General features: G+C 40.7%; 1 protein-coding gene across 1 annotated transcript in view; it reads right to left on the bottom strand.

Annotated features, from left to right (window-relative positions):
- Positions 1 to 24,379, bottom strand: part of LOC136864648 (peroxidase) — a 331,409-nt gene that overhangs the window by 151,126 nt on the left and 155,904 nt on the right. The window contains exon 7 of the mRNA XM_067141918.2: positions 15,861 to 16,053. Within this exon, the coding sequence (XP_066998019.2) occupies positions 15,861 to 16,053 (193 nt within the window). The remainder of the gene's footprint in view (positions 1 to 15,860; positions 16,054 to 24,379) is intronic.

Raw genomic sequence — 24,379 nt, 5'->3', positions numbered from 1 at the left:
AATGGTGCACAAAATGTAATTTTATATTCCCAAGTATGGAATCGAGTAGTCTAGTAAGCACAGCTGTATCTTCAAAAAACGAAAGGGGGCCCAAATGAATTCGAACAGGTTCCAGTCGGTGTAAAATTCCGTCAAATGTTTGGATTCTTCAAAAAGCTGTTTCTGATAGTGTGCTCCGGATAGTGTGCTTGGTTGAAATTTAAAAAGAATTGTGCCTCATGGAACCAAGCGAAACAAGAGTGCAAATCGGAAGGTGGTACGCTCGGAAGTATTATACGCTTGTGTAGCTGACGATTGTCAATAACCGGTCTAAATCCACCAGAATTCTTGGGTACCAAAAATAGCGGGGATGCAAATGCTGAAATTGAAGGGCGCATGGTCCCTTCTTGGAGAATTTCATCGAAAAATGCTTTTAAAATTGTTATCTTGGCAGGGTCTAGTCTGTGGAGAGAAGACCTAACCGGGATATTTTCGAAGAATCGTTATGATATTCCAAGATACACGCTGATCCTAACCGATTAGTTAAAACGTTTGTCACAGAGTTCTCTTATCTGATTGGCTTGAATTTCATTCAAAAGGCCGCTTCGCAGAAATCTAATTCATCATCAACATGAGTTTCGATAATCGACAATCCATAACACAACATCCTTAATGAAATGTTAACAGAAGGACAATATTTAAAACATCTCCTATTTGCAAGTCTAAAATGATTCCAACATGAGAAATGAAATCAGCTCACAAAATTGCTTCACTACTAAGCACTTGGTCTTCCACCTAAATTTGTAGATCCGAAACTTAGCTACTACTGACTCGATTATGTGAAGTCGAGTACAATTAGTAGAAATACATGCCATTAACAGAGGTTCAATACGTGACAATTTATATACAGTCTTCATGCACTGATACCAATCCAAATACATCAAGGAAACCACATTACCAGTATCGATAAGTGCGACATGTTTATTGTTAATTTCAGTATCAAGTGAATGGACATGAATAATGACATTGGCAGAAATTGCATTATATTCAGGAGGGAAGATTAACTTTTGTATCGAATCACATTCATCTTCACAATATTTTTTTTTTGTTGCTAGGGGCTTTACGTCGCACCGACACAGATAGGTCTTATGGCGACGATGGGATTGGAAAGGCCTAGGAGTTGGAAGGAAGCGGCCGTGGCCTTAATTAAGGTACAGCCCCAGCATTTGCCTTGTGTGAAAATGGGAAACCACGGAAAACCATTTTCAGGGCTGCCGATAGTGGGATTCGAACCTACTATTTCCCGGATGCAAGCTCACAGCCGCGCGCCTCTACGCGCACGGCCAACTCGCCCGGTAATATATTTCTGACCAAGGAGGATAAACAGGACCATTCACCACATCTTGTAGTCATATCATTGGTTTATTAGGAGTTAAACTTAGGCTAGAACTGTTAGTCACATAACACCACAATTAACATATCCAAGGTTAGGATTAGCATTAGAATAACGAGGCTGTGGTTCCTTACAGTGGGACATGTTTTCCTAAGGTAATCTAGTGAACCACATACTAAACACTCTCTCTCGGATACACGAAGAGTTCATGAGACAATAGGGATAAATGGGCTGTACACAACAGGAGGAGGAACTTTCTGATACTACACGAGTTCACGTATTAGATACCCTCTCCCTCAATACTTGCAGCTTCAAGTTCCGTAAATGTAGTAGTTCAAGAGGTAAAATACACTGACAGACAGAGCAAATGCAACACCAAGAAGGAGTGGTCAGAACTTTATGCCAATTGCAGGGTAGACTGACGTCACTGAGGTATGCTCATGATGTGAAATGCGCCGCTGTGCTGCGCACGTAGCGAACGATAAATGGGACACGGCGTTGGCGAATGGCCCACTTCGTACCGTGATTTCTCAGCCGACAGTCATTGTACAATGTGTTGTCGTGTGCCACAGGACACGTTTATAGCTAAGAATGCCAGGCCGCCGTCAACGGAGGCATTTCCTACAGACAGACGACTTTACGAGGGGTATGGTGATCGGGCTGAGAAGGGCAGGTTGGTCGCTTCGTCAAATCGCAGCCGATACCCATAGGGATGTTTCCACGGTGCAGCGCCTGTGGCGAAGATGGTTGGCGCAGGGACATGTGGCACGTGCGAGGGGTCCAGTCGCAGCCCGAGTGACGTCAGCACGCGAGGATCGGCGCATCCGCCGCCAAGCGGTGGCAGCCCCGCACGCCACGTCAACCGCCATTCTTCAGCATGTGCAAGACACCCTGGCTGTTCCAATATCGACCAGAACAATTTCCCGTCGATTGGTTGAAGGAGGCCTGCACTCCCGGCGTCCGCTCAGAAGACTACCATTGACTCCACAGCATAGACGTGCACGCCTGGCATGGTACCGGGCTAGAGCGACTTGGATGAGGGAATGGCGGAACGTCGTGTTCTCCGATGAGTCACGCTTCTGTTCTGTCAGTGATAGTCACCGCAGACGAGTGTGGCGTCGGCGTGGAGAAAGGTCAAATCCAGCAGTAACTGTGGAGCGCCCTACCGCTAGACAACGCGGCATCATGGTTTGGGGCGCTATTGCGTATGATTCCACGTCACCTCTAGTGCGTATTCAAGGCACGTTAAATGCCCACCGCTACGTGCAGCATGTGCTGCGGCCGGTGGCACTCCCGTACCTTCAGGGGCTGCTCAATGCTCTGTTTCAGCAGGATAATGCCCGCCCACACACTGCTCGCATCTCCCAACAGGCTCTACGAGGTGTACAGATGCTTCCGTGGCCAGCGTACTCTCCGGATCTCTCACCAATCGAACACGTGTGGGATCTCATTGGACGCCGTTTGCAAACTCTGCCCCAGCCTCGTACGGACGACCAACTGTGGCAAATGGTTGACAGAGAATGGAGAACCATCCCTCAGGACACCATCCGCACTCTTATTGACTCTGTACCTCGACGTGTTTCTGCGTGCATCGCCGCTCGCGGTGGTCCTACATCCTACTGAGTCGATGCCGTGCGCATTGTGTAACCTGCATATCGGTTTGAAATAAACATCAATTATTCGTCCGTGCCGTCTCTGTTTTTTCCCCAACTTTCATCCCTTTCGAACCACTCCTTGGTGTTGCATTTGCTCTGTCAGTCAGTGTATATCGGGGCGATATACCTCGCACTAGGTAGTTTACTAAGACATCTTCCGAAGTAGATGTAATATCGAACATCCCGGACATAAGTAGACAATTTTTCATGAATGGCTTAACTTCTGAAATAATATGGAATATATTTAGATAAAATAATGGAAATTTTCAAAGGTGGAACGTTCTTTAATCGCCCCTGAGGATTCACCCTTTAACATTCCTTGAGTATCGAGAAAAGAGATTCGGTACACACTAAGTGATAAAAACGTTGTTTGTTTCCAACAATTCCACAATAAAACGCGAAAATAGTACACTTTCTTCCACATAATCAACCGTAAAATTAGGCAAGTTTTTAAATAATTGAGTGACAGATAAAGACATGGCATTCCTGAAGATCTCTTTGAAAGTGAGTTACGTTTAATGGCCCTTATAATATGAGTAATTAAATCTCCACATTGTAGAAAACTCTTTGTCGTCAACTTGAGAAGTTAAATTGTGAAGTGATAAGTTTGATACTTCCATGAATATTTCTATAGAGTTAACGTCATGAGATAAAGCCATATCAGAAACCAACAAATCGGTACATTCCTCAAAAATCTAGAATCTCTATCAGACAACACCTCTCTCGACCCATACCTATGAGCCAAGGTGCCCTTCAGGGGTCATTATTATCTTCCTTACTATAAATAATCCACGTAACATAAACTACACAACCAAAACCACCTGTTCAATTCCTATAATATGCCGAAGATACTGCTGTAATTGTCCCATTCCCAGCTACCCAACAAATTAACACTCACTCTCAACCCTATGTAAATTCCCTTATCGTCTGGCGTGATCGTTGGCATCTTCGTCTGAACTCCTCAATAAACGCAAGCAATACTTTTTCGCTCTAAACTTCAAATCAATGCACCCGCTCGAAATCCCACCCATCACCACATTTATTTACGTGACCAACGTATTAACTCCCAACACACATTTAAGTAGTTTGGTGTACCTTACGACCAACACTTCACCTTCCACCACCATATTGTTTCAATAAAACAAAAAGCCACTTAACCCTTTCATCTCCTCAGAAGGCTTGCAAGCATGACGTAGGGCCTCTACATCAACACACTCCTTCTTACCTAAAAAACCTCATTCCTACCTATACCATATATAAATATACCGCCTGGTCTGGTGTACTAGATCAACGTTTTGAGCCACTAACACTACTACAACGCCGAATTGCACGGATTGTTCCCCGTTACCTGACGGCTGGACTGTATAATATTCTTCCCTTCCCAAAATGTTTCAACTCCTACACCACCACAATCTCGAACGCACAATCATCCATCAAAATCCAGTAGTCCCCAACCTCCTCTCTTCAAAGCACAAGAGACCTCTGCTAACAAAAATTGTCATCTACCACCTTAAGTTCCTTCACAAAGATCCAACATAATACCCTACAATTCAGAGATTTGTAGGTATGCACAGGTAGTACAAGTAATAAAAAGAAGAAGATGATTATCTTTTATCTACTTTCTGAAATAAGTTTTCTTTGGAATATGCCCTATAGATTGTGAAATTCATACATTTTCTTCTTTTAATTTATTAAAATAATAAAAATTTAACTTAAGGACTAGGAGAAAGCGCAATCTTATATAATAGCTCGTTTCCCCCCATCAGGGGTAAGAATGAAATGACAAAACAATCCTTATTAACCCATTAGTTTTCAATAAATGAAAAAAAACATTTATATTTTAATTAAGGTAAATGATATATTTCAAAAATGTACAACCATAGAGACGACATGTTCCCAAATAGAAGCAATTGAACAAAGCCCATATATGTTCTTACATGTGGTAATCTGATGAACAATGAATGTGTGGCGAGGCTTCACACTGGACGCGCTGCATTCTGGTGTTCCTCTTGCATAGTTTACATCGTCCCCGAAGCCCTGCTGAGATCATGTGATGTCCTGACCCATTCTTGGGCGTGAAGGAAAGGGAACCACTGTTCTCAGATAATTTTTTTTTTGCTAGGGCTTAACGTCGCGCCATTATGTAGTTAGAAGTCAGGACAATGGCCATTATTTTTAACGGCATTCCTTCATGTGACCTCTGTCTGACTTGAGGACACTAACTGTCATAGTGAGTAGTGATCATCATCATCATCATCATCATCATCATCATTATCATCATTGTCACTGTTTTCGATATTGTTGTACAAATATCAGGCCGTTTGTCTAGCGACAAGCTATGATACAGTGTACCCAACTATTCAAGCCAAGAGATAAAGCTACGGTAAGAAGAAGCAGATTCATGTTGAGCGCCTTCGCCTAATAAACAAGTGCAATAAGCACATGGGTCCCGTGAACTTGGTTGATAGATTTGTACCTCAATAAATCCGGTAATTACTCCAAAAATGGTACTAGTCTATTCTCATGAACACGCTCAATATTTTGATGGTAGCAGCGTGGAGAATCTGTAGCACTTTTAAACCTAACATGAAGATGGATTAGCTTCAGTTCACAAGGCACATTGTCAATGGCACGTTCACTTATTGTGAAATTGGCCAATTATCTGAGAGATTGAGCTTGCATCCGGGAGATAGTAGGTTCGAATCCCACTATCGGCAGCCCTGAAAATGGTTTTCCGTGGTTTCCCATTTTCACACCAGGCAAATGCTGGGGCTGTACCTTAATTAAGGCCACGGCCTAGGAGTTGGAAGGAAACGGCCGTGGCCTTAATTAAGGTACAGCCCCAGCATTTGCCTGGTGTGAAAATGGGAAACCACGGAAAACCATTTTCAGGGCTGCCGATAGTGGGATTCGAACCTACTATCTCCCGGATGCAAGCTCACAGCCGCGCGCCTCTACGCGCACGGCCAACTCGCCCGGTTCTCATTGATTTAAGACTTGGAAGCTGATACCTCAAATTGATTCAATGAACGGCAGATGGGGACTCTACTTAACATCTGTCATAAAGCCTTCCTTTCTGCATTATCTTTGACTTTTTAAATCTCTGACTTGACCTTACTTGTTGTTGGAATTGCAAACGGATGCAGTTAGTACAGGCACACAAAATACATTTTAACCGCTTCAGATATTACATATCGAGCTCTCGCCTACCCCAGGCGGTTGAAACTATTTATATGATGAGATTCACAGGGTAATGGTATTCTTATTATATTATTCTAGTTTTCCTGCTTAATTTGAATATTGCATTTAAAGGTTGCCGCAGCACTCGTTTGATGTCTGGTGGTAAGTAATATTTAATCACAACTCGATGACTCGAGTCTGACAGCTTTTCTTTCATGTTTGTATGGTTTTAATTTTATTATATTGTAATATGGGAGTATTAGTGGTATACGTTCTTCGTGATGTGTACGTGGTGGTGCGACCCTGCTTCTGATTTCAGACCATACTACCTTCACATGTGTTGATACGATTTATTGCTCGTACCGTTGAGATCTTGATTTAATGTTTTTGGTTGTATGCAGCTTATTTCCACGCAAGGCTTGGTTTATGTGGTATTAGGATGTGGCCGAGACACAAGGTTTGATCGTCAGATTATGATATTCTTGTAAAAGGTCTCTCTGAATGTGTTTACATTGCTGTTGAATTTCCTAACATGGGTTTGAGCATTCGACTTTAGAATTATGCGTTATGGTGACCTTAGGGTATTTGGATTATATGTACGTTACCCCCGTCGATGGTGTTTGTACTTCGGGTCCCCGGACGTGTCAGTATTTGAAAGATTTTAAAGAGACGTAACACCACTGTCTGGATGCCATTGATGTCTTTGACTTATTTTTGTATGTGTTATTGGTAAATACTAGCCATTAGTGTTTTATTCTTCTGATTTCAATTTATTAATTCTCGTTTAATATAGAGTTTATATTGCTAACTTGTTTTTTTCATATTTGGTTTCCATTTTGCTGCTCTCAGAGCATGCCCCTTTTATGGCCTTCTCAGGTGTATCCTCACGCCAGCAATGGTATGCAAATGAATTCTTTTCTTCTTATTCTTCTTCTTCTGAGATGATTGTTAGTGAAGTTTTAGAGTTTAACTTGAAAGAATGTAAGTGGAAGGACCACTTTTATGATGCATTATTGAGAACTGTAAGTGGAGACAGATTCTCTTTGAAAGAATCGTTTCTCTTTAATTGGGTCAAGATTGACAATTCCAATTGTGTACGGAAGTTAACTATATAAGCTGTAATGCAATTATTCTTTTGGAGTAGATCAAACCGTTGTACCACGGTAGTTGAAACAACGAAAGGTGATGCTTCGGACTATTACTGTAAGTAAGACATTTCTATGTTGTTTCTTTGTTTCTTGCTAAAGCTGAGAGTTTTCGTTTTAATTTGAATAAACCCTTTTTTGTTTTAAATTATGTACCAGTTATTTGTAGGGTAGCCTCTTATGTCGTTTCGCTTGACCTAGTAGGCCCGAATCCAGTTCCTGACTGTTTATGCTGTCAGTTTCGGTCACGATGCTCGTGTTCTCGGGAGATAATGACAGTGCTTTCCACTGCGCTAATCGATAGTGCTGTTGCGATCTAGTGTAATTAATTTGCGTACAACATCGACTCTTCACCGATCTGAGTTTGTACAAATTGTATTCAGAGCGTGGTTTGACCGAAATATCTCGCCGGCAAGTAGATTTTGGGTGAGGTAGAGCTAGATTCGGTGGTTCAAATATTACATACCGTTGTTTACGCCCACTACAACGTCGATTCTCCTATGGTGAATATATTGCACATTATATTTAATGGTATGCTATCTCTTATAGCCTGATTGTTCGTGATTTTAGCTTTAAGATTCATTCTAATCGTAAAATTGTCTAATTATGTAGAGTGATAATGACCAGAACACTAGTGACGAAAGTGATACTTCTGTGGGCGATGCATCTAGAAAGAATATAGAGAAAAAAAATTTGAACTAAGAGTTAAAAATATATCCGCCCAGTCGATTACTAGCAACTCTCGATCAGAAAAATAGTCCTTTGGGAGATGAGATGAATATGAACAAAAAATCTCTCAGCCTTTCTGTGTTAATGTAGCCGCTATGAGACATGTTCTATATTATGTTGTCCGCAAATGGAAGTTCAACGTTTCGTGAAACAAAGGGGGTCTTATGTTATTTAATTTTTAGGAAGGTTAGAAATATTGCAGAGTGTAGTTTCATGCTCCTTGATTTTTTCGTGCCAGTAATCCCTAGCATTCTAGAAGGTTTAGCACTAAAATGGTTTCGACTAAATCAGGGCAAAATCCAGTTTTTGGTCTGATTTCACTAACTTAGGGAAATTAAGTTGAGATTCGGTCTGGCTGACATGGATTATCACCTTAAACGAGAAATATTCAGAAGAAGTCAGGGTTTAAATGATCCTATTGCTGATTTTGCCACAAGTGACCTAACACTTTTCAACCGATTGAGTCGATAATTTGCCAAAATAACTTGTTCAGCCTCCTTCGCTCCTTGCCGATTGTTATTTCCCTGATGCAGCTTGTCGCGTTCCTTCGCGCTACGTCTCCTACACGGCGTGGGTATCGTGAGAACTCCGTTAGTTCTGAGAACTCCTTCCCGACATTTCACTAACACAATATAGGGTTTGGATAACACCCTAAGAGAAAGAAATATGAAAAAATGTCGGAATTGTGGAAAAACTTATCATATATCTAGAAATTATTGTAGATCGATGTCTTCGGCATCGTGTACTCAATGTGGTTTGAATGGGGTAAGGTGTGATGTGTGGCCACGTTGTAATCAGAGGCAGAAAATCTAAATCAGCACCGACGTGGTGGCCCGACATTGGTACCAAACTGATACAATAATAGAAAGATCCGAGGTTTACCTTCATTTTCGCCTTGGGCCAAGGTTCTCTGTGGGTCACAATTTTTGCATGCGTTGTAGGTTACAGGATCTACCAGTTCCTTTGTAAATCAGTCCTTCGTAAAAGTCATGAAATTGAAATATCTCCGCAATTATGAGTGTTTACCTAATTATATGTCAGTCGACTGTCGTCAAGTTTGTCCTGTAGGTCGAATTAAGTGCCACGTCAAAGTTCATAAACTTTCATGGAATTGGACCTTCAATGGTGTTCCAAATTTGTCAGACTCCCTTTTATTAGGCAGCAATTTCATGTAGCCCACATGTCTGTCCACAGATTTTCCTGCCCTTTTGATTTAGAATAGCTGAAAGCTTCCCATTCGACAAACCAGCTGGAAATAGATCCTTGTGTACCTTGTCTATCTGAGATCTACTTGGTCCCGTGAGTCATGTGTCTGAGAGTCAAGCTTCCATTTTGAATAGTGTTTTTGGAGGAATTTCCTGAAGTTTTGACCCTAGAATTAGGGTACACTAAGACATTTTCATATCTGATTGAACTAAAGGACTACGTCCCATTTAGGTCTTCTCATTTCAATTGTTCTCCTCTCAAGTTAGCTGCAATGACAAATCGCATCAATGAACTGTTGACAAAGTGAGTAATCCGTTCAAGTCCTCATACAGCTCTCCCGATTTTCTAGCGCCAAAGGATGATGGCCAATCTGGATTTCTTGTCGATTACATGGTGTTGAACCATAAGATCGTGTTTGATAGTTTTTCCTTGCCCACGGTGGAAATCGCGCTTCAGAATTTTAGAAAAGTGAAGTTCTTCTCGGTCTTTGACCTGAATTTGGCCTATTTTAAAATTTCTCAGGATCCCCAGTGCTGATATTACACTACTCTTCACACCCCGTTTGGATTAGTCGAATTCAGTAGAGTTCCGATGAGTATCTTGATTGGTCAAGCGCTCAGCCGCATTGTCGACTCTGTTTTCGAAGATTTAAAATTTTCCTGAGTACTTACTTCGATGACGTGGTTCTATATTCTAACAGTATCGACGAACACATTGCTCATCTTCGCGAAGTGCTTGAAAGATTGAAGAAATATGGTTTCACGGTCAACCCAGAGAAAATCTCTTTGTGTTCCAAGGATATCAATTTGCTTGGACATGTCGTTTCGGATTCAGGCATCAGTGTAAATCCTGAAAGGTTAAAATGCATTCAAGAATTTCCTAGACCTATAAATGTTCGAGGAGTAGGGAAGTTCCTTGGAATGGTTGGTCTTTACGGTAGGTTCACCTAAAATCTCTCGGATCTTTCAGCTCCACTTAACCAACTGAAAATAAAAACACTCACTTCGTCTGGCGTGAAGCTCAAAAGAAGGCATTTTGTAAATTGAAAGTCCTATCACTTCTTCGTGCTGAAAATTCGGCTCTGTCGTGGATGAGCGCGAATATGAAGAAATTAAGGAAAACGGCCAGGTGGATTCTCCGTCTGTCAACGTAGATGTCCACGATAATCCATGTCAGAGGAAAAGACATTGTTGTGGCCGACTGTTTGTTTCGCATGTTCGATTGGGTAGAATCATCGCTTGACAAATCTGAAAATATTTCCAAACTATCAGCTTCACAACATGTGTTTTCTAGGGGATGAATTATGTACTTCTAAGTCCACACCACCTTTCCACCACGTGGAAAGATTCCATCGCAACCTCAAAGTATGTTTTACTGCATTTCATTCTACTAACCAATGTTCTTGGGATATAAATCTGCCTTGTTTCAGTCTAGCCTTTAATTGTTCAATCCAGAACAGATCCAACACACGCCAGCAGAACTGTTTTTAGGAAGAACCTTGAACGACCCGTCTGAGCTGAAGTAGAATATATATTACATTTCCAAGCCATCTAAACACATGAATGAGTATATTCGGATCAACTTATTTATGAGAAAGTATGTCTTCATTAATGAAGATTTGTAAATCTAGACACAGAAGTAGGCTCACCGATGACAAATTCAGATGTGTTTCGCGACTTGCCAGTACGCAAATGATAGTACCAAACATTGACACACTGCTACCTAAACGAGCCCAAAGGTCCCGTGAAGAAGAAGTACACCACTGATATGTTTCAGTTCGTGTGTTTAATTTGTTGTCATATTGATAAATGCCATACAAATATTGAAATGTATGTTAATAAGAGTGCAAAGGATATGTAAAAATCACATAAATTGTGTCCTTCTCCATAGCTAAATAGTTAGCGTGCTGGCCTTTGGTCACAGGGGCCCTGGATTCAATTCTCGGCAGGGTCGGGAATTTTAACCATCATTGGTTAATTTCGCTGGCACGGGGGCTGGGTGTACTGTATGTGTCGTCTTCATCATCATTTCACTCTCATCACGACGCGCAGGTCGCCTACAGACGTCAAATCAAAAGACCTGAATATGGCGAGCCGAACATGTCCTCGGACACTCCAGGCACTAAAAGCCATTTCATTCCATTTCATTCAAGATACACTGGAAATTGCACTGGAAAACTTAAAAAAGGCTCGAAATCAGGTGGAAAAGAGGTTCAACAGAGGAAGGACAGAAGCTCCTTTCAGAACCGGAGATCTCGTCTTAGTGAAGATGTTTCCTGTGAGTTCAGCAGTGAACAATGTCTGCGCTAATCTGTATCATAAATGGTCCAACCCTAAGAAAAATATTGAATTTTCTTGGTCCGGTTACTTTAAAACTCGGAGACTTGAGAATTTCAAAATCAGCAAGGCCGTTGTGATTTTGTAAACCACAGCATGAGAGAAACACGTAAGCTCTATTTATGCCTGCTAATTATGCATTAAGATATTTAGTACACGTTTCGATTGTCCATGTGGAGAAATTCTAAAATTATTTCTTTTCCAGAGAAAAGAGAAGCCGGTTGACTGGAAGTACATAAATGTATGGCCATCGTGGTTAAATATCGATTGTAAACACGAGAGAGTAAAAGGAATAAATAACTCAATGGATCGCTCAGTTCGGAGGATGAGGGACGATGTAAAAACTGAAAAGTTCCTGATCGATTGACGATGCATCTGATAAATCAAATAGATGGTGGACAATGTTTTAATCCATTTTAAAGGAAAGTAATACTCAATGTTGGAATGTTGTTAATCCTAATAATTTAAGTTTAGCAGTAAGTCGCTTAGTATTTAAGACGACATGTGTGCGTAATTAGATTTAAATATTTGACTCCTAAGTAAGTTCAGTCCTTCTTGTCTGACCACCAAGAACGGCCTCAGTTTGCAGTGGGTGGTGTGAAAATGAGCCAGTATGCTGAATTTTAGCACGATTATGTTACTACGGTTAGGAGCATATAGAACGAGGTTGCCTGTATTTCGGCCAATAGTGTCTCATTGATTTAAGTTTGGAAGCTAATAACTTCACTCAATGGTACCTCTAGCGAACATCTGTCATAAAGACTTTCTTTCTGCATTATGTTTTACTCTTTAACTCTCTGACTTGACCTTACTTATTGTTGGAATTGCAAATGAATGCAGTTAGTACAACCATGGCATTTCTGACATACAAAAGATATGTTAACCACTTGAAATATTATATATCGAGCTCTCACCTACCCCAGGCGGTTGAAACTATTCATACGAAGAGATTTCACAAGGTAATGGTATTCTTGTTATGCTATTCTAGTTTTTATTTTTAATATGAACATTGCATTTAAAGGTTGTCACAGCACTCGTTTTGATGTCTGACGATAAGTAATATTTAATCACAACTCATTGACTGGAGTCTGACAGCTTTTCTTTCATGTTTTTGTGCCTTTTATTCTATTGTATTATAATATGGGGTGATTAGTGGTATGCGTCCTTTGTGATTTGTACATTTTGGTGCGATCCTGCTTCTGATTTGAGACCATACTACCTTCACATGTGTTGATACAATTTATTGATCGTACCGTTGATTTAATGTTTTTGGTTGTGTGCACCTTATTTCCAGGCAAGGCTTGGTTCATGCGGTATTAAGATGTGGCGGAGACACAAGGTTTGATCGCCAGGTCATGATATTCTTGTAAAAATTTATCTCCGAATGTGTTTACATAGGTGTCGAATTTTCTAACATGGGTTCGAGGTTTCAACATCCTGATTTATTTATAATGGTGACCGTACGGTATTAGGGTCATCTCTACGTTACCCCGGTCGATGGAGTTTGTACTTCGGGTCTCTGGACGTTTTAAAACAGACTTAACACCACTGTCTGGATCCCGTTGATTTCTTTGACATTTTTTAATATGTGTTGGCATCTATTAGCCTTTAGTGCTTTATTCTGATTTCATTTCCATTTTATTAATTCTCGCTTATTATTGAGTTTCTATGGCTACCTTGTTTCTTTCATCTTGCCTGCGTTCCATTCTGGCTGCTCTCAGGGCATGCCCCTTTTATGCCCTTCTCAGCTGTATCTTTACGTCAGCAATGGTATAAAAATTAATTATTTTCTTCTTCTTCTGAGGTGATCGTTAATGAAGTTTTTGAGCTTAACTTGAAATAATATAAGTGGAAGGGCCACTTTTATGATGTATTATTCAAAACTGTAAGTGCAGATAGATTATATTCGAAATAATCACCTCTCTTTAGTTGGGTCAAGATTGACAATTCCTATTGTGTACGGAAGATAATTATAAAAGCTCTAATGAAAGTTATTCTTTTGGAGTAGACCAAATCGTTGTTAACACGGTAGTTGAAACTACGAAAGATGAAGTTTCAAGACTATTGTTGTGAGTAAGACATTTCGTTGTTGTTCGTTAGAGTTTTCATTTCAATTTGAATAAACCGTCTTTTCTCGTGTTAACGTATGTGCCAGTTATTTGTAGGGTAGCCTCTTACGTCGTTTCGCTTGACCTAGGAGGCCCAAATTGAGTTCCTGACTGTTTATTTTCTGTCAGTTTCGGCCACGATACTCGTGTTCTCGAGAGATAATGACATTGGTTTCGACTGCGCTTATTATACCTGCTACCGAGCTCGATAGCTGCAGTCGCTTAAGTGCGGCCAGTATCCAGTATTCGGGAGATAGTAGGTTCGAAGCCCACTGTCGGCAGCCCTGAAAATGGTTTTCAGTGGTTTCCCATTTTCACACCAGGCAAATGCTGGGGCTGTACCTTAATTAAGACCACGGCCGCTTCCCTCCCACTCCTAGCCCTTTCCTCTCCCATTGTCGCCATAAGACCTATCTGTGTCGGAGCGACGTAAAGCAACTGGCAAAAAAAAAAATATACCTGCTGATTATTTTATAGTACTTTTGCGATCTTCTGTAGGTCACATGATTGTATATTGAAATGTAAAATTATTTCATATACGTACATGTACAGTACATAACTTGTTTTGTATAGCATGGAGCTGGGGTGTTATAAAAATGATGAGTTGGTGGATGTGCTGTTAATATATGGGGAAGTCAACGAAATTGATTCTTCTTCTGCGGGGTTAATTGCATGATGTAACGGACGCAACACGTATGATCTAGTGAGAGGATTAGGGCAGCAAGTAAAGGTGTCATGTTGTGTAGAATGAGAGATTGGGTACTCCAAACACATTTTCTAAATAAAATGGTGCTACACAGTAACGAAATTGCACAGTTTATTTACGATTTTCTTCATTACATTACTCGAGGCTTTCCCCTTTAGAGTAGATCGAACCGCTGAACAGACAAAACGCAGAGGTTGCCGGCACATCGGCTGTTTGGCCAGAAAAACTACTACACCGAATCACCTGTTACTTTTGACCGCCCAACTTACTGACTAGAATGTACCTGAACCACGCTGTGCGTGGTGTGCAAGTTTAAATCTTATAAAGTGTTTGAATTTCCTATCTGGCGGAAATATGTACTGATGACCTGCCACAAGAATGTGTATTGTAACCTTCAGAAAGCCTTGTAATGGCTTAGTTTACAGAGCATTCAGAGAAGGCTGTCAGGGAACACCCCTGTGATGGTCGAAATAATGACTAAACTCAGCTATTCGGAGTACGTTCTGACAACTTAGCTGTAATGAAATGGAACTGTACAGTCTACAGTTCCATGATTCTATCAAGCGGCGTGACTGTGAGGAACGCGCCAGCTCGAAGCTTGCACTAGAGAAATACAACGTTTGTATCCCTGAAGCTATTATACAAGTTTTGCCATTTCATACCTTCATTAAGATTACGGACTCTTCGTTTCCCGTCATAGATCCTTCCTATCCCATCGTCGCCGAAAATATTAAAGTATTAGTGTGACGTTAAAATCCTAGCAAGTCCACGACGCGTGAACGTAAGAGACGACGGTGTAAGTGTTCGTAGGATAGGTTAGTTGCTGGCTAACATATGAATTCCTCACCAGACTCTTGGTAACGTGAGATTAATTACAAGAGTTAAAGTTCCCAGAAATTTTAAATGAAGAAAGATATAAACTGAATTTCTGTTACTTTAATAGTAAACAATTTGAGATTCTAGGTTGAGAGCTAATTAATAGGGGAAAATTACCAACTCACATAAACAAAATAACACTTAAATATATTTTAAATTAAGTTAGGTCTTTGCCAGTCAATAGATTCGTATTCACGTTCATTAAAATGTTCATTGCAAATTACGTCTTCATTTCCTTCTGTTCACATGGAACAATACATTAATTTTATTTTCTTTTATGTCTTACAAAATACTCTTACGGTCTTCGGAGACGCCGAGGTGCCCGCAGGAATTCTTATATGTGTCAATAAATCTACTGACACGAAGTTGTTTATTCCAGTGCCATTGAACACCACCAGACTGAGCCGGAATCGAACACGTCAGTGGCCCAGTTTGAGCCACTCACTCAGAAAAGCCACCCGGCCCACACGGAACAGAAAAGAACTGTAGGCGCATTGGGTCTGAAATATAGACACATACGTTAATTGTCACATGAAATTAAACGCACCACTAAGCAAGCAGAACTCGTCGGATGCCCCTAGACAATCTTCGACAGGTTTTGGAGACAATGGCAACATATCTCGGCCGTTGTCGTTACGCACACGAAGTCGACCACCGTTCTTCTCCCGTAATCTATTTGCCATTGCCGCTGATGCGCCGTACACCACTGATCCGTCCAGCAAGTGGCTTTGATCATTAATCTGGAACAGAGTCAATTTTCATTAATTAGCTACTGTAGAGTTACTTCGGTTGTCATCGTCTGTCAGGCTTACAACGATTTAAATTCAAAGAGGCATAACACAGCTCTGTATACAACACATTACTTGAGTAAAATTACACAGGGAAAATTAGAAGTGAGTTCGGATGTCCGTAGATACCATTCTATTACCTTCAGAAGAAAACTATTCTTTCCATTTCGAAGAAGAGTTTTCCAAAGAAGTGTGTCTCATATTTGACGAAATCTATTGCTCAAACATACTTCTCCTTGTATCAATACGGGGAACGTAAATAGGTGGTGATAGTGAATAATGTTTTAAGGGGAGGAAGTACATCTGGGAAACCATTTTCAACGTAAATTGTCCAAGGAATTGGTTACAACTTACATTGTGTTTGATTTTAAAGCACTGAGCTGAAATAGAGATGGGAAAGAATCTGATAAGAGAAACCCACGACTGTCCCTCCCCTGTTTTTGTTAAACTTAGTGATAATGTGTGCATTAAGACAAAACTACCATCCGTGAAGTAATTCGTTCTGGAGCTCTCTCTGTTTCGAGTTATTGAAAGATAAACTTTGAACTCCTCCTAGTAGTTAGGCAACTTGAAAGCGCTCTATTGTAAAATATAAGGCAAAACATTCCTTATAAACGTAATCAGCTCAATTCGTATAAGAAATCTGAATATAGTAATAATAATACGAAGTAGAAGAAGAATATAATCCAACGACTGCGAGAAAGAAGCCATCGCGTCACGCATGAACTAAATTGAAATGCCATACCGGCAAACTGAAAGTGTCTACAACAAAAGATCGATATCCTTCAATGCAAATCTAAGGCACTACTGCATTTTCATCCGACCAGAGGTCTTATACGCTGCGGAATATCTCACAGAAAACAAGAAAGTCCTGATTGAAAAATTTGAACCTAAAGAAAGATTTTAGAAGAAACGCGGTCTCTGTCAAAGAAACTGTCGAGTACAGAAGCTGGCACAACCGTGAACTATACAACAGTTTTGAAGAAGATAACCGACACCATCCGGAAAAGTAGGATCACCTTTCATGTACACGTGACTCTAGTGAACCCACCAAGGTTAGCCTATCGGATCATTAACTACTTTCAGGACAAAACAATCAAAGGTGCCTGTTCGACTGACGTAGAAAGAGATCACGAAGAACTGGAGATCACACGTAAGGACATCCTGGAGTGTTCCACTAAAGAAGAAACTTCAAGCATGCCGTGGTTTCCAGAAAAAGCAGAAGCTAAACACAGGAAAGGCATGGAAACAGGAAAGAAAGGAGCAAAACACCGAGAATGAACGCGGAAGTACTGGGCAAATATCAAGGCCCAAAGAAGGAGGCAGTTGAAATGACGTGCTCCATAGTTGGCCAAAACGAGATGAATGAATTAATTAAATACAATTAATAATAATAATAATAATAATAATAATAATAATAATAATAATAATAATAATAATAATAATAATAATAATAATAATAATAATAATACACTTAATCTACCGCTTTACCCACAACTTGATGGGGCCGTGAATGCGAACTGTGTCGCATTGTGTCTTTGGCCCTGTTTTACGGCTGGATGCCCTTTCTGATACCAAACCAATGTGCAGGGATGTATTCACTATTGTGTGTTTCTGTGGTGGTTGATAGCGTCGTTTGGGGACAAACACCAATTCCCGAATCAAAGGAATTATCCAGATGCGATTAAAATCTCTCAACCAACCGGAAATGAAACCCGGGTATAAATATACATAAGTAAAAATTAGCTGTAAAACATAGACTAAATGTCATATAATGAGGGCACTTCAACATACACGGTGGTCGATTCACAAGTAGTATTTTTCACGGGTTCAGCCGTTTCTGCGTCCGCTGGCGCCTGACAGGAGGCCTACTCCACTGAGATGTGCTGACTAAGAGTGCAATACTTAACCTCACACGACGTAAAAACCTAACACTGCCCACGTGTGCAAGTTTAACCTAATAGGTTTGGATTCGACACCAGGCTTAACCTAACAGAGTTACTAACTTCACAAACCCAAGTTCGATGCCCAAGAGTGCAAGCTTAACCTAACAGCCGACGACATCGCTGAACCTTACAGATCCAAACTTTGACACCCAGGCTAACCGTATAAGAGTACAAGGTTAAGCTTACAGGCTCGGATTCGACTCCAGGCTTAGCCTCACAAGGGCGTTAACTTTAAGACACAAGTTCTATGCCCGAAGCTATTTGCATAACAGTGCAAGCATAGCCTTTCTGGGCTGGGGTTCGATCCCAGCCTTAGTCTGACCGCCATCCTAGGTAAGATGGCTGCTATACATTACTCTTATGGGTCGAGCTGCATCATGGTATTCAATACTTGTAATCTTTTACACTCAGGTCATTCTTGTGAGGAATTCAACGAAGGAACAGAAAGATGAGAAAGCAGGAGCGAAGTGAAAAATAAAATTAAGAGTCGATATCTTATAAGTAAAGTTCTAGGGGGTCCGCTGTCATTAATGTTATTTGTTTCCCCAAATGTTGATATATTTATCCGTTTTAGGTCAACCCGATATCATATCAGTCGTTTTTAGCTTTCGTGTCGATTTGTTTGTTTGTCTGTGTGTCTGTTTGTTCCATTATCACGGGTAAACAGCTTAATAGATCTCAACGAAACTTCATATTTAGATTCCAGTAACTGAATAGACTAGCGTTTTATACGAAGACTCGTAGAGGTTTTTTTGTCAGCTTTCCCCTACACTATTGATTATATGTCGACTAAACTTCATATTTAGAGTCTACTCATTCAGGATCGTGTCTTTTAATTTTATTTTATACCATTGATTATATCTCAACTAAACTTCACATTTAGAGTCTACTTATTCAGAACCAGGATTTGATATGCATATCATTTAAAAATCACCGAACATACTGGGGTTTACAAGAAGACCAGAAGACGTTTTTTTCAATTTTCTCTTATATTATTGATTATATTTTGACCTAAATTCATATTTGTAGTGTACTTATCCGTAATCAGGTTTAGATGAGCATATTATTTAAAATTCACTGAACAGACTGGGGGTAAAAAGGAAGAGCAGTAGAGGTATTTTCAGTTTTCTCTTACACTATTGATTATATCCCTACCAAACTTCACGTTTACAGTCTAATCATCCAGGAGCAGGTTTCGATTTGAATATAATTTAAAAACCATAGAATAGACTGGGGGCTGTAGGTATAAAAGAAAAGTCTTTTATTTTCACCATTGATTATATCTCGACCAAACTTCACATTTAGAGTCTAATCGTCCATGATCTGGTTTAGATTAGGATCTCATTTCAAATTACTGAATAGATTGGGGTTATATAGGAAGGCAAGGAGAAGTTTCTTTTCAATTTCCTCTTACGCTATTGATTATATGTAAAATCTGTGGACTATATGTGAAAAGACCCTTCATTTTAAGTGATTTTTGTTATGTACATAATTCCGCTTCCTCTTCAAAACACGGAGAAAAATACCATTTTCTACGGGCTTCATGCTCTGCAGCCAGTGATGGACACCTACAATTATTTTAAGGATCCATAACAGGAGAAAATCAGAGGATGCACACTACTTTTCTCTGCTTGAAAATTAACCCCATCTAATCTATCCGAACACCAAGGAAACATGATGTAGAACCTCTCCTTTGGTATCTGTTTGTCTGTTTGTATATTCCTAAAAGTGGAAAACAGGTGGAGTTATTTCAACCAAAATATTTATTTGAAACCTACTCACTCCGGATTGTGTTATCCGTTGCATATGATGTCACTGTAATCACATGGAGATGGTATTTATTGGAAGATTATTCTAATATATTTTTGTTGACATTAGGTCTATCAAACGAATGTATATAACAAATGCTAAGAGTACGTTATTGCCGTACCTTTATGCCATGTACGTATTTATCGTACGACGGATAAACGCAGATGGTTACGAAAAATATGATTTTTAGTCGAAGGCCCGTGGGGCAATTCGTGCATGTCACTTCAAGGTGGGTAACCGGAAACACTTGGCACAGGAGGAGGGATCAACGGGGGAAGACCTCAGAGATCAATCCAGATGAGCCTGGGCAAATACACTACAATCTTTCAAGCGGAAGTGATAGCTATCACAACATGTTTTGAAGAAAATCTGAAAATGAACTATAGGTATGAGAACATTTTCATTTTTACGGACAGCCAAGAGTCCATCAAGGCACTAGAAGCAGTCCGTATAATATCCAGAATTGTTTGGCATTGCCATTCACTTCTCCTGAAGCTCTCAAAGTACAACATTGTCAAAATAATGTGGGTACCAGGGCATGCAGGTATAGAAGGAAATGGAAAGACAGATAAACTGTCCAGGAAAGGGGCAGAAACACATTTCGTAGGCCCAGAACCTGTATACGTGATTTCCTATGGACAAGCCCGACACTACATAGGAAAATGGGTAGAAATGAAACAAATGGAGAACTGGAAAATACTCCAGGACGCAGGTTTGCAAAGGAACTGATAAAAAGACCAAACAAGAAGCATACTAAAGAACTGTTGAAACTTAGCAGAGAAAATATTAGATGGGTAGTAGGACTGTTGACAGGACGCTGTCATAGGAAAAAACACCTACATAGAATTAGAGTAATAAGAGACAATATATGTAAGAAATGCAATGAAGCAGAGGAATCAGCTGAACACATACTTTTCGAATGTGAGGCGCTGGGTATAATCAGACTCTCCACTCTAGGACTACCAGGTGAAGAGAGAGAAAAAATCCAAGAAGACCCCATAAGAACAACCTGCATCTTTGTGAAGGGAGCAGGCATATCTAGGTGGGAATGAAGGAAAAACATGGTATCAAAACATCCTAGAGGTCGACGCTAATTAGGAACTAATAATTAGATGCCCCATGAAGAAGAGAAGAAGAAGAAGAAGGTCATAAAATCCACCATCGTAGCTTTCATCACCACCTTTTGGCTGCGTACCTACCACCTTCAGCGCCTCTTATCTCAGCAGAGCTAGATGAAGTTCTAAATAAATCTGTCCATATTCCTGCCATAGTAGCAAAGGATCTCAATTCCCAGCACCCAGTCTTGAACTCTAGGATATATAATCCTAAGGAAATGATATTAGAACAATTTACGGAGTAAATGACGTCTTGGTCTGTGCCCCTACGGAACCAACCATATACTGGTTAAATGGCCTACCAGCTGTCGATAATGTGATGGTATTAACATTTTATAACAGACTACTTGATTTTGAAGTGCCATCTGAATTTACCGATGATCATAATCCTATTACTGTATTTTCAATCCTACATTGGCACGCTTGCAAGAGTCATCTCGACCTAATTTCGACCTCAAACTGGACTACAGTTCATGTCGCATGTAGACAAAAAATTAAAATATTTGTTATACATATTATTTTCAAGATTCTAAATGCCAGGAAGCATATCAATATAGCTGCACTAAATTCACATTCGGCTCCTAAATCATCCCCTGAGGATGGTTTATCTCAGGGCCTCTCAAACGCCCAAACTCTCACGCGTGCAGAGCGAGGTGCATAGGCTCTGTGCACTGTGCATCGGTACGCTTCGCCTCAACTCGGCTTGACTCGGATGGTGTAGTGTGCTGAGAGCGACGAAGCGTTTGGTGGTAGACGACGTGTTTATCAGTGAAATAGACAAGCGCACGACAACAACATAATAATGGAGCAACCTGTTTCGAAGAAAGCATAGACTTCCGAAAGTCCATTTCAATCGAACTGGGAACTTTCGTATTTTTTTTTTGTTTGTTTGTCGTGACGATAACGCCAAATGCTTAATCTGTGGGACGATAATTACGTCCGTAAGAAAATCATCTATTGAAAGACACTACAACAGACTACATTCGGAAAATTATTGTGAAATCATAGGAGACGTCAGAGAGAAAGAATTAAGGAAGTTGAAACAGCTTGAAGAAGAGCATTCTATATCCACAAATGAGTTTTGTTCCAGTACTGTAGCATTTTCATTTTGGTTACGGGTTCTGCATTTTTTTAAAATTATGTTTACATTCCTCTCAAACATGTATGTGTATTTCTAATTCACTTTTTTAATTTTTTTAATAACACTGGTAACCTTGTCCCATACAACTGTGCGTCTCCGCTCACCACACGTAAACATTTCGCAGTGGGGGAGAAACAGCAGTGAAGGTGAGGAACGCGGAGACAGGCCGAACGGGGAGACAGGTGTAGGGAGAGAGGAGTGGGGGGTCTGCACTCTGGTCAACCAAGCGAAGTCGTCTTTTGCACCGTGCACAGTGCATGCACCACGCGCATGCACCCTGAGAGGCCCTGGTTTATCTGATCTCCTTTTGGATTTGATCAAGATTACAAACCGCTATAGGAAGAGATGCCAATTTTACGTTACCTCAGCCGACCGGGCAGAGTACAAAGAACTAGCCATGGTCGTCTGCACAAGACTGTGGGACACAGGTTTTAAAAATGGTAAATGCTCTGTCACACCCTCTCTGGAAATTATTAGGACCACGACTTCTAGCGGGTAACTCGCGGTTTCACTCGTACACGTGAACCTAGGCGTCCAATTCATAACCGTCACGGTCTTGTTTTCTCCGTCTTGGATAAAGCTGAGGCCATCGTTGGTTCAATCAAGAGTCACTGTCGAACCCACGATATTTCTTACGATGATAACGCTACTGAACGACTGGCAGCCCGAAAGGCCGCAACTTTTAGGCAAAATTCGATGACACGTGAAGAGGGAATCGACATTAGCCCTGCTGAGGTGTGCAAGGTTATTAAAGGACTAAATGAGAATAAGTCTCCATGGCCGACAAGGTAACCCCCAAGAAATTAAATCCTTACCCATAGGGCAATAATTTTCCAGGCTACTATTTTTACAGACTTTCTAACACATGGTTACTTCTCCACAGCTTAGAAGACAGCCAAAGCCTAAGCCGGGGAAAGACGGGCTATTTCCACAGAATAATAGGCCACCTCCGTAAAATATTGAGAGATTTTTCTCAATAGACTCAACAGCCACCTTGCTTCCAGTAATATACTGCAGCCGGAACAGTTTGATTTCCAGACCAAACGTTCTACTCCTTTAGTTATTCTACGCCTCGCCTAGTATATTACGAGGTTGTTTAATTTAAAACACAGCCAGCCAGCGGGCTTCCTTGGCGTGGAGAAAGCTTGCGACACCATCTGGCACGATAATTTAATTGTTAAACTTGCGGAACTCTATCGAGTTTCAAACAATGTGATCAAAATTATTCAGTCATATCTCCGCAATAAGACATTTTTTGAAACTTGCGCAGGTGAAAAATAAACCCGTCGGCAACTTCTCGTGGGTGTACTGCGGGTGGAGCCCTGTCTCCAAAACTTTACGATTTATATGTTAACGATCTCCTTACGACGACAAGAGTTGAAATTCACCGATTTGCAGACGACATCGCAGTTTATTACCCCTCAGCAAAGACTACGTGATGCAACCTCGAAAATGCAAGCCTAGTTTAAAACCTTTTGGAAGTGGTGCATTATCAACAAAAAAACAGACGGCCACTCAGCGATACCATAAAGCGTACTTCCTATCTGACATTTATCAGGCCCATTATACTCTACGGATGTGAGGCCTGGTGCTGTACTCCATGGACACCATTCCGTCGACTCCAGCTTTTTCAAAATATCATCTTTCGCCGAATAGCTCACTCCCTGTGATATAAATCAAATTTTGAATTCCATAGGGATTTACGAATCCCAACTATTAACCTACAGATTTGAAACTAATTAAGATGACCAAGATTCGGATCTACTTAGCCAAGTCCTAATTTGACGATATCGACGTGCTTAAGAGTGTACGCAGGACCAAGAGGCCCAATAATGAATGATGAAAACCTACAGACTGTTTTCCAGCCAATGAGCGGGTCAGGGGTAAAATGAATGAAGCCCCCGTTTTACGGCGAGGATAGGAATTGTGCCGGCTGCCGAAGCCTCTCGCAGTCCCCTGGGGCAATGCTTAATGACTGACAGATGAAATGAAATGATAGTGGATAGTGTTGATGGAATGGAAGATGACAGGGAAAACCGGAGTATCCGGAAAAACCCTATCCCTCCTCCGCTTTTTCCAGCACAAATCTCACATTGGGCGACCGGGACTTGAACTACGGAACCCAGCGGTGAGAGGCCGACGCGCTACCGTCTGAGCCACGGAGGATACAAGAAGCCCAATACTTGCTACAAATATCGAGGGCCTTGGCTTCTGTACAACAAAATGGCTTTTTTAAAATCATGTCATTTCTTAATTCATACGAAAAT

The sequence above is a fragment of the Anabrus simplex genome, chromosome 2, assembly GCF_040414725.1.
Source record: "Anabrus simplex isolate iqAnaSimp1 chromosome 2, ASM4041472v1, whole genome shotgun sequence".
In the NCBI taxonomy this organism is placed as follows: domain Eukaryota; kingdom Metazoa; phylum Arthropoda; class Insecta; order Orthoptera; family Tettigoniidae; genus Anabrus; species Anabrus simplex.
Note: the sequence above shows the minus strand (reverse complement) of the source record. Positions and strands in the feature narration are given on the sequence as shown.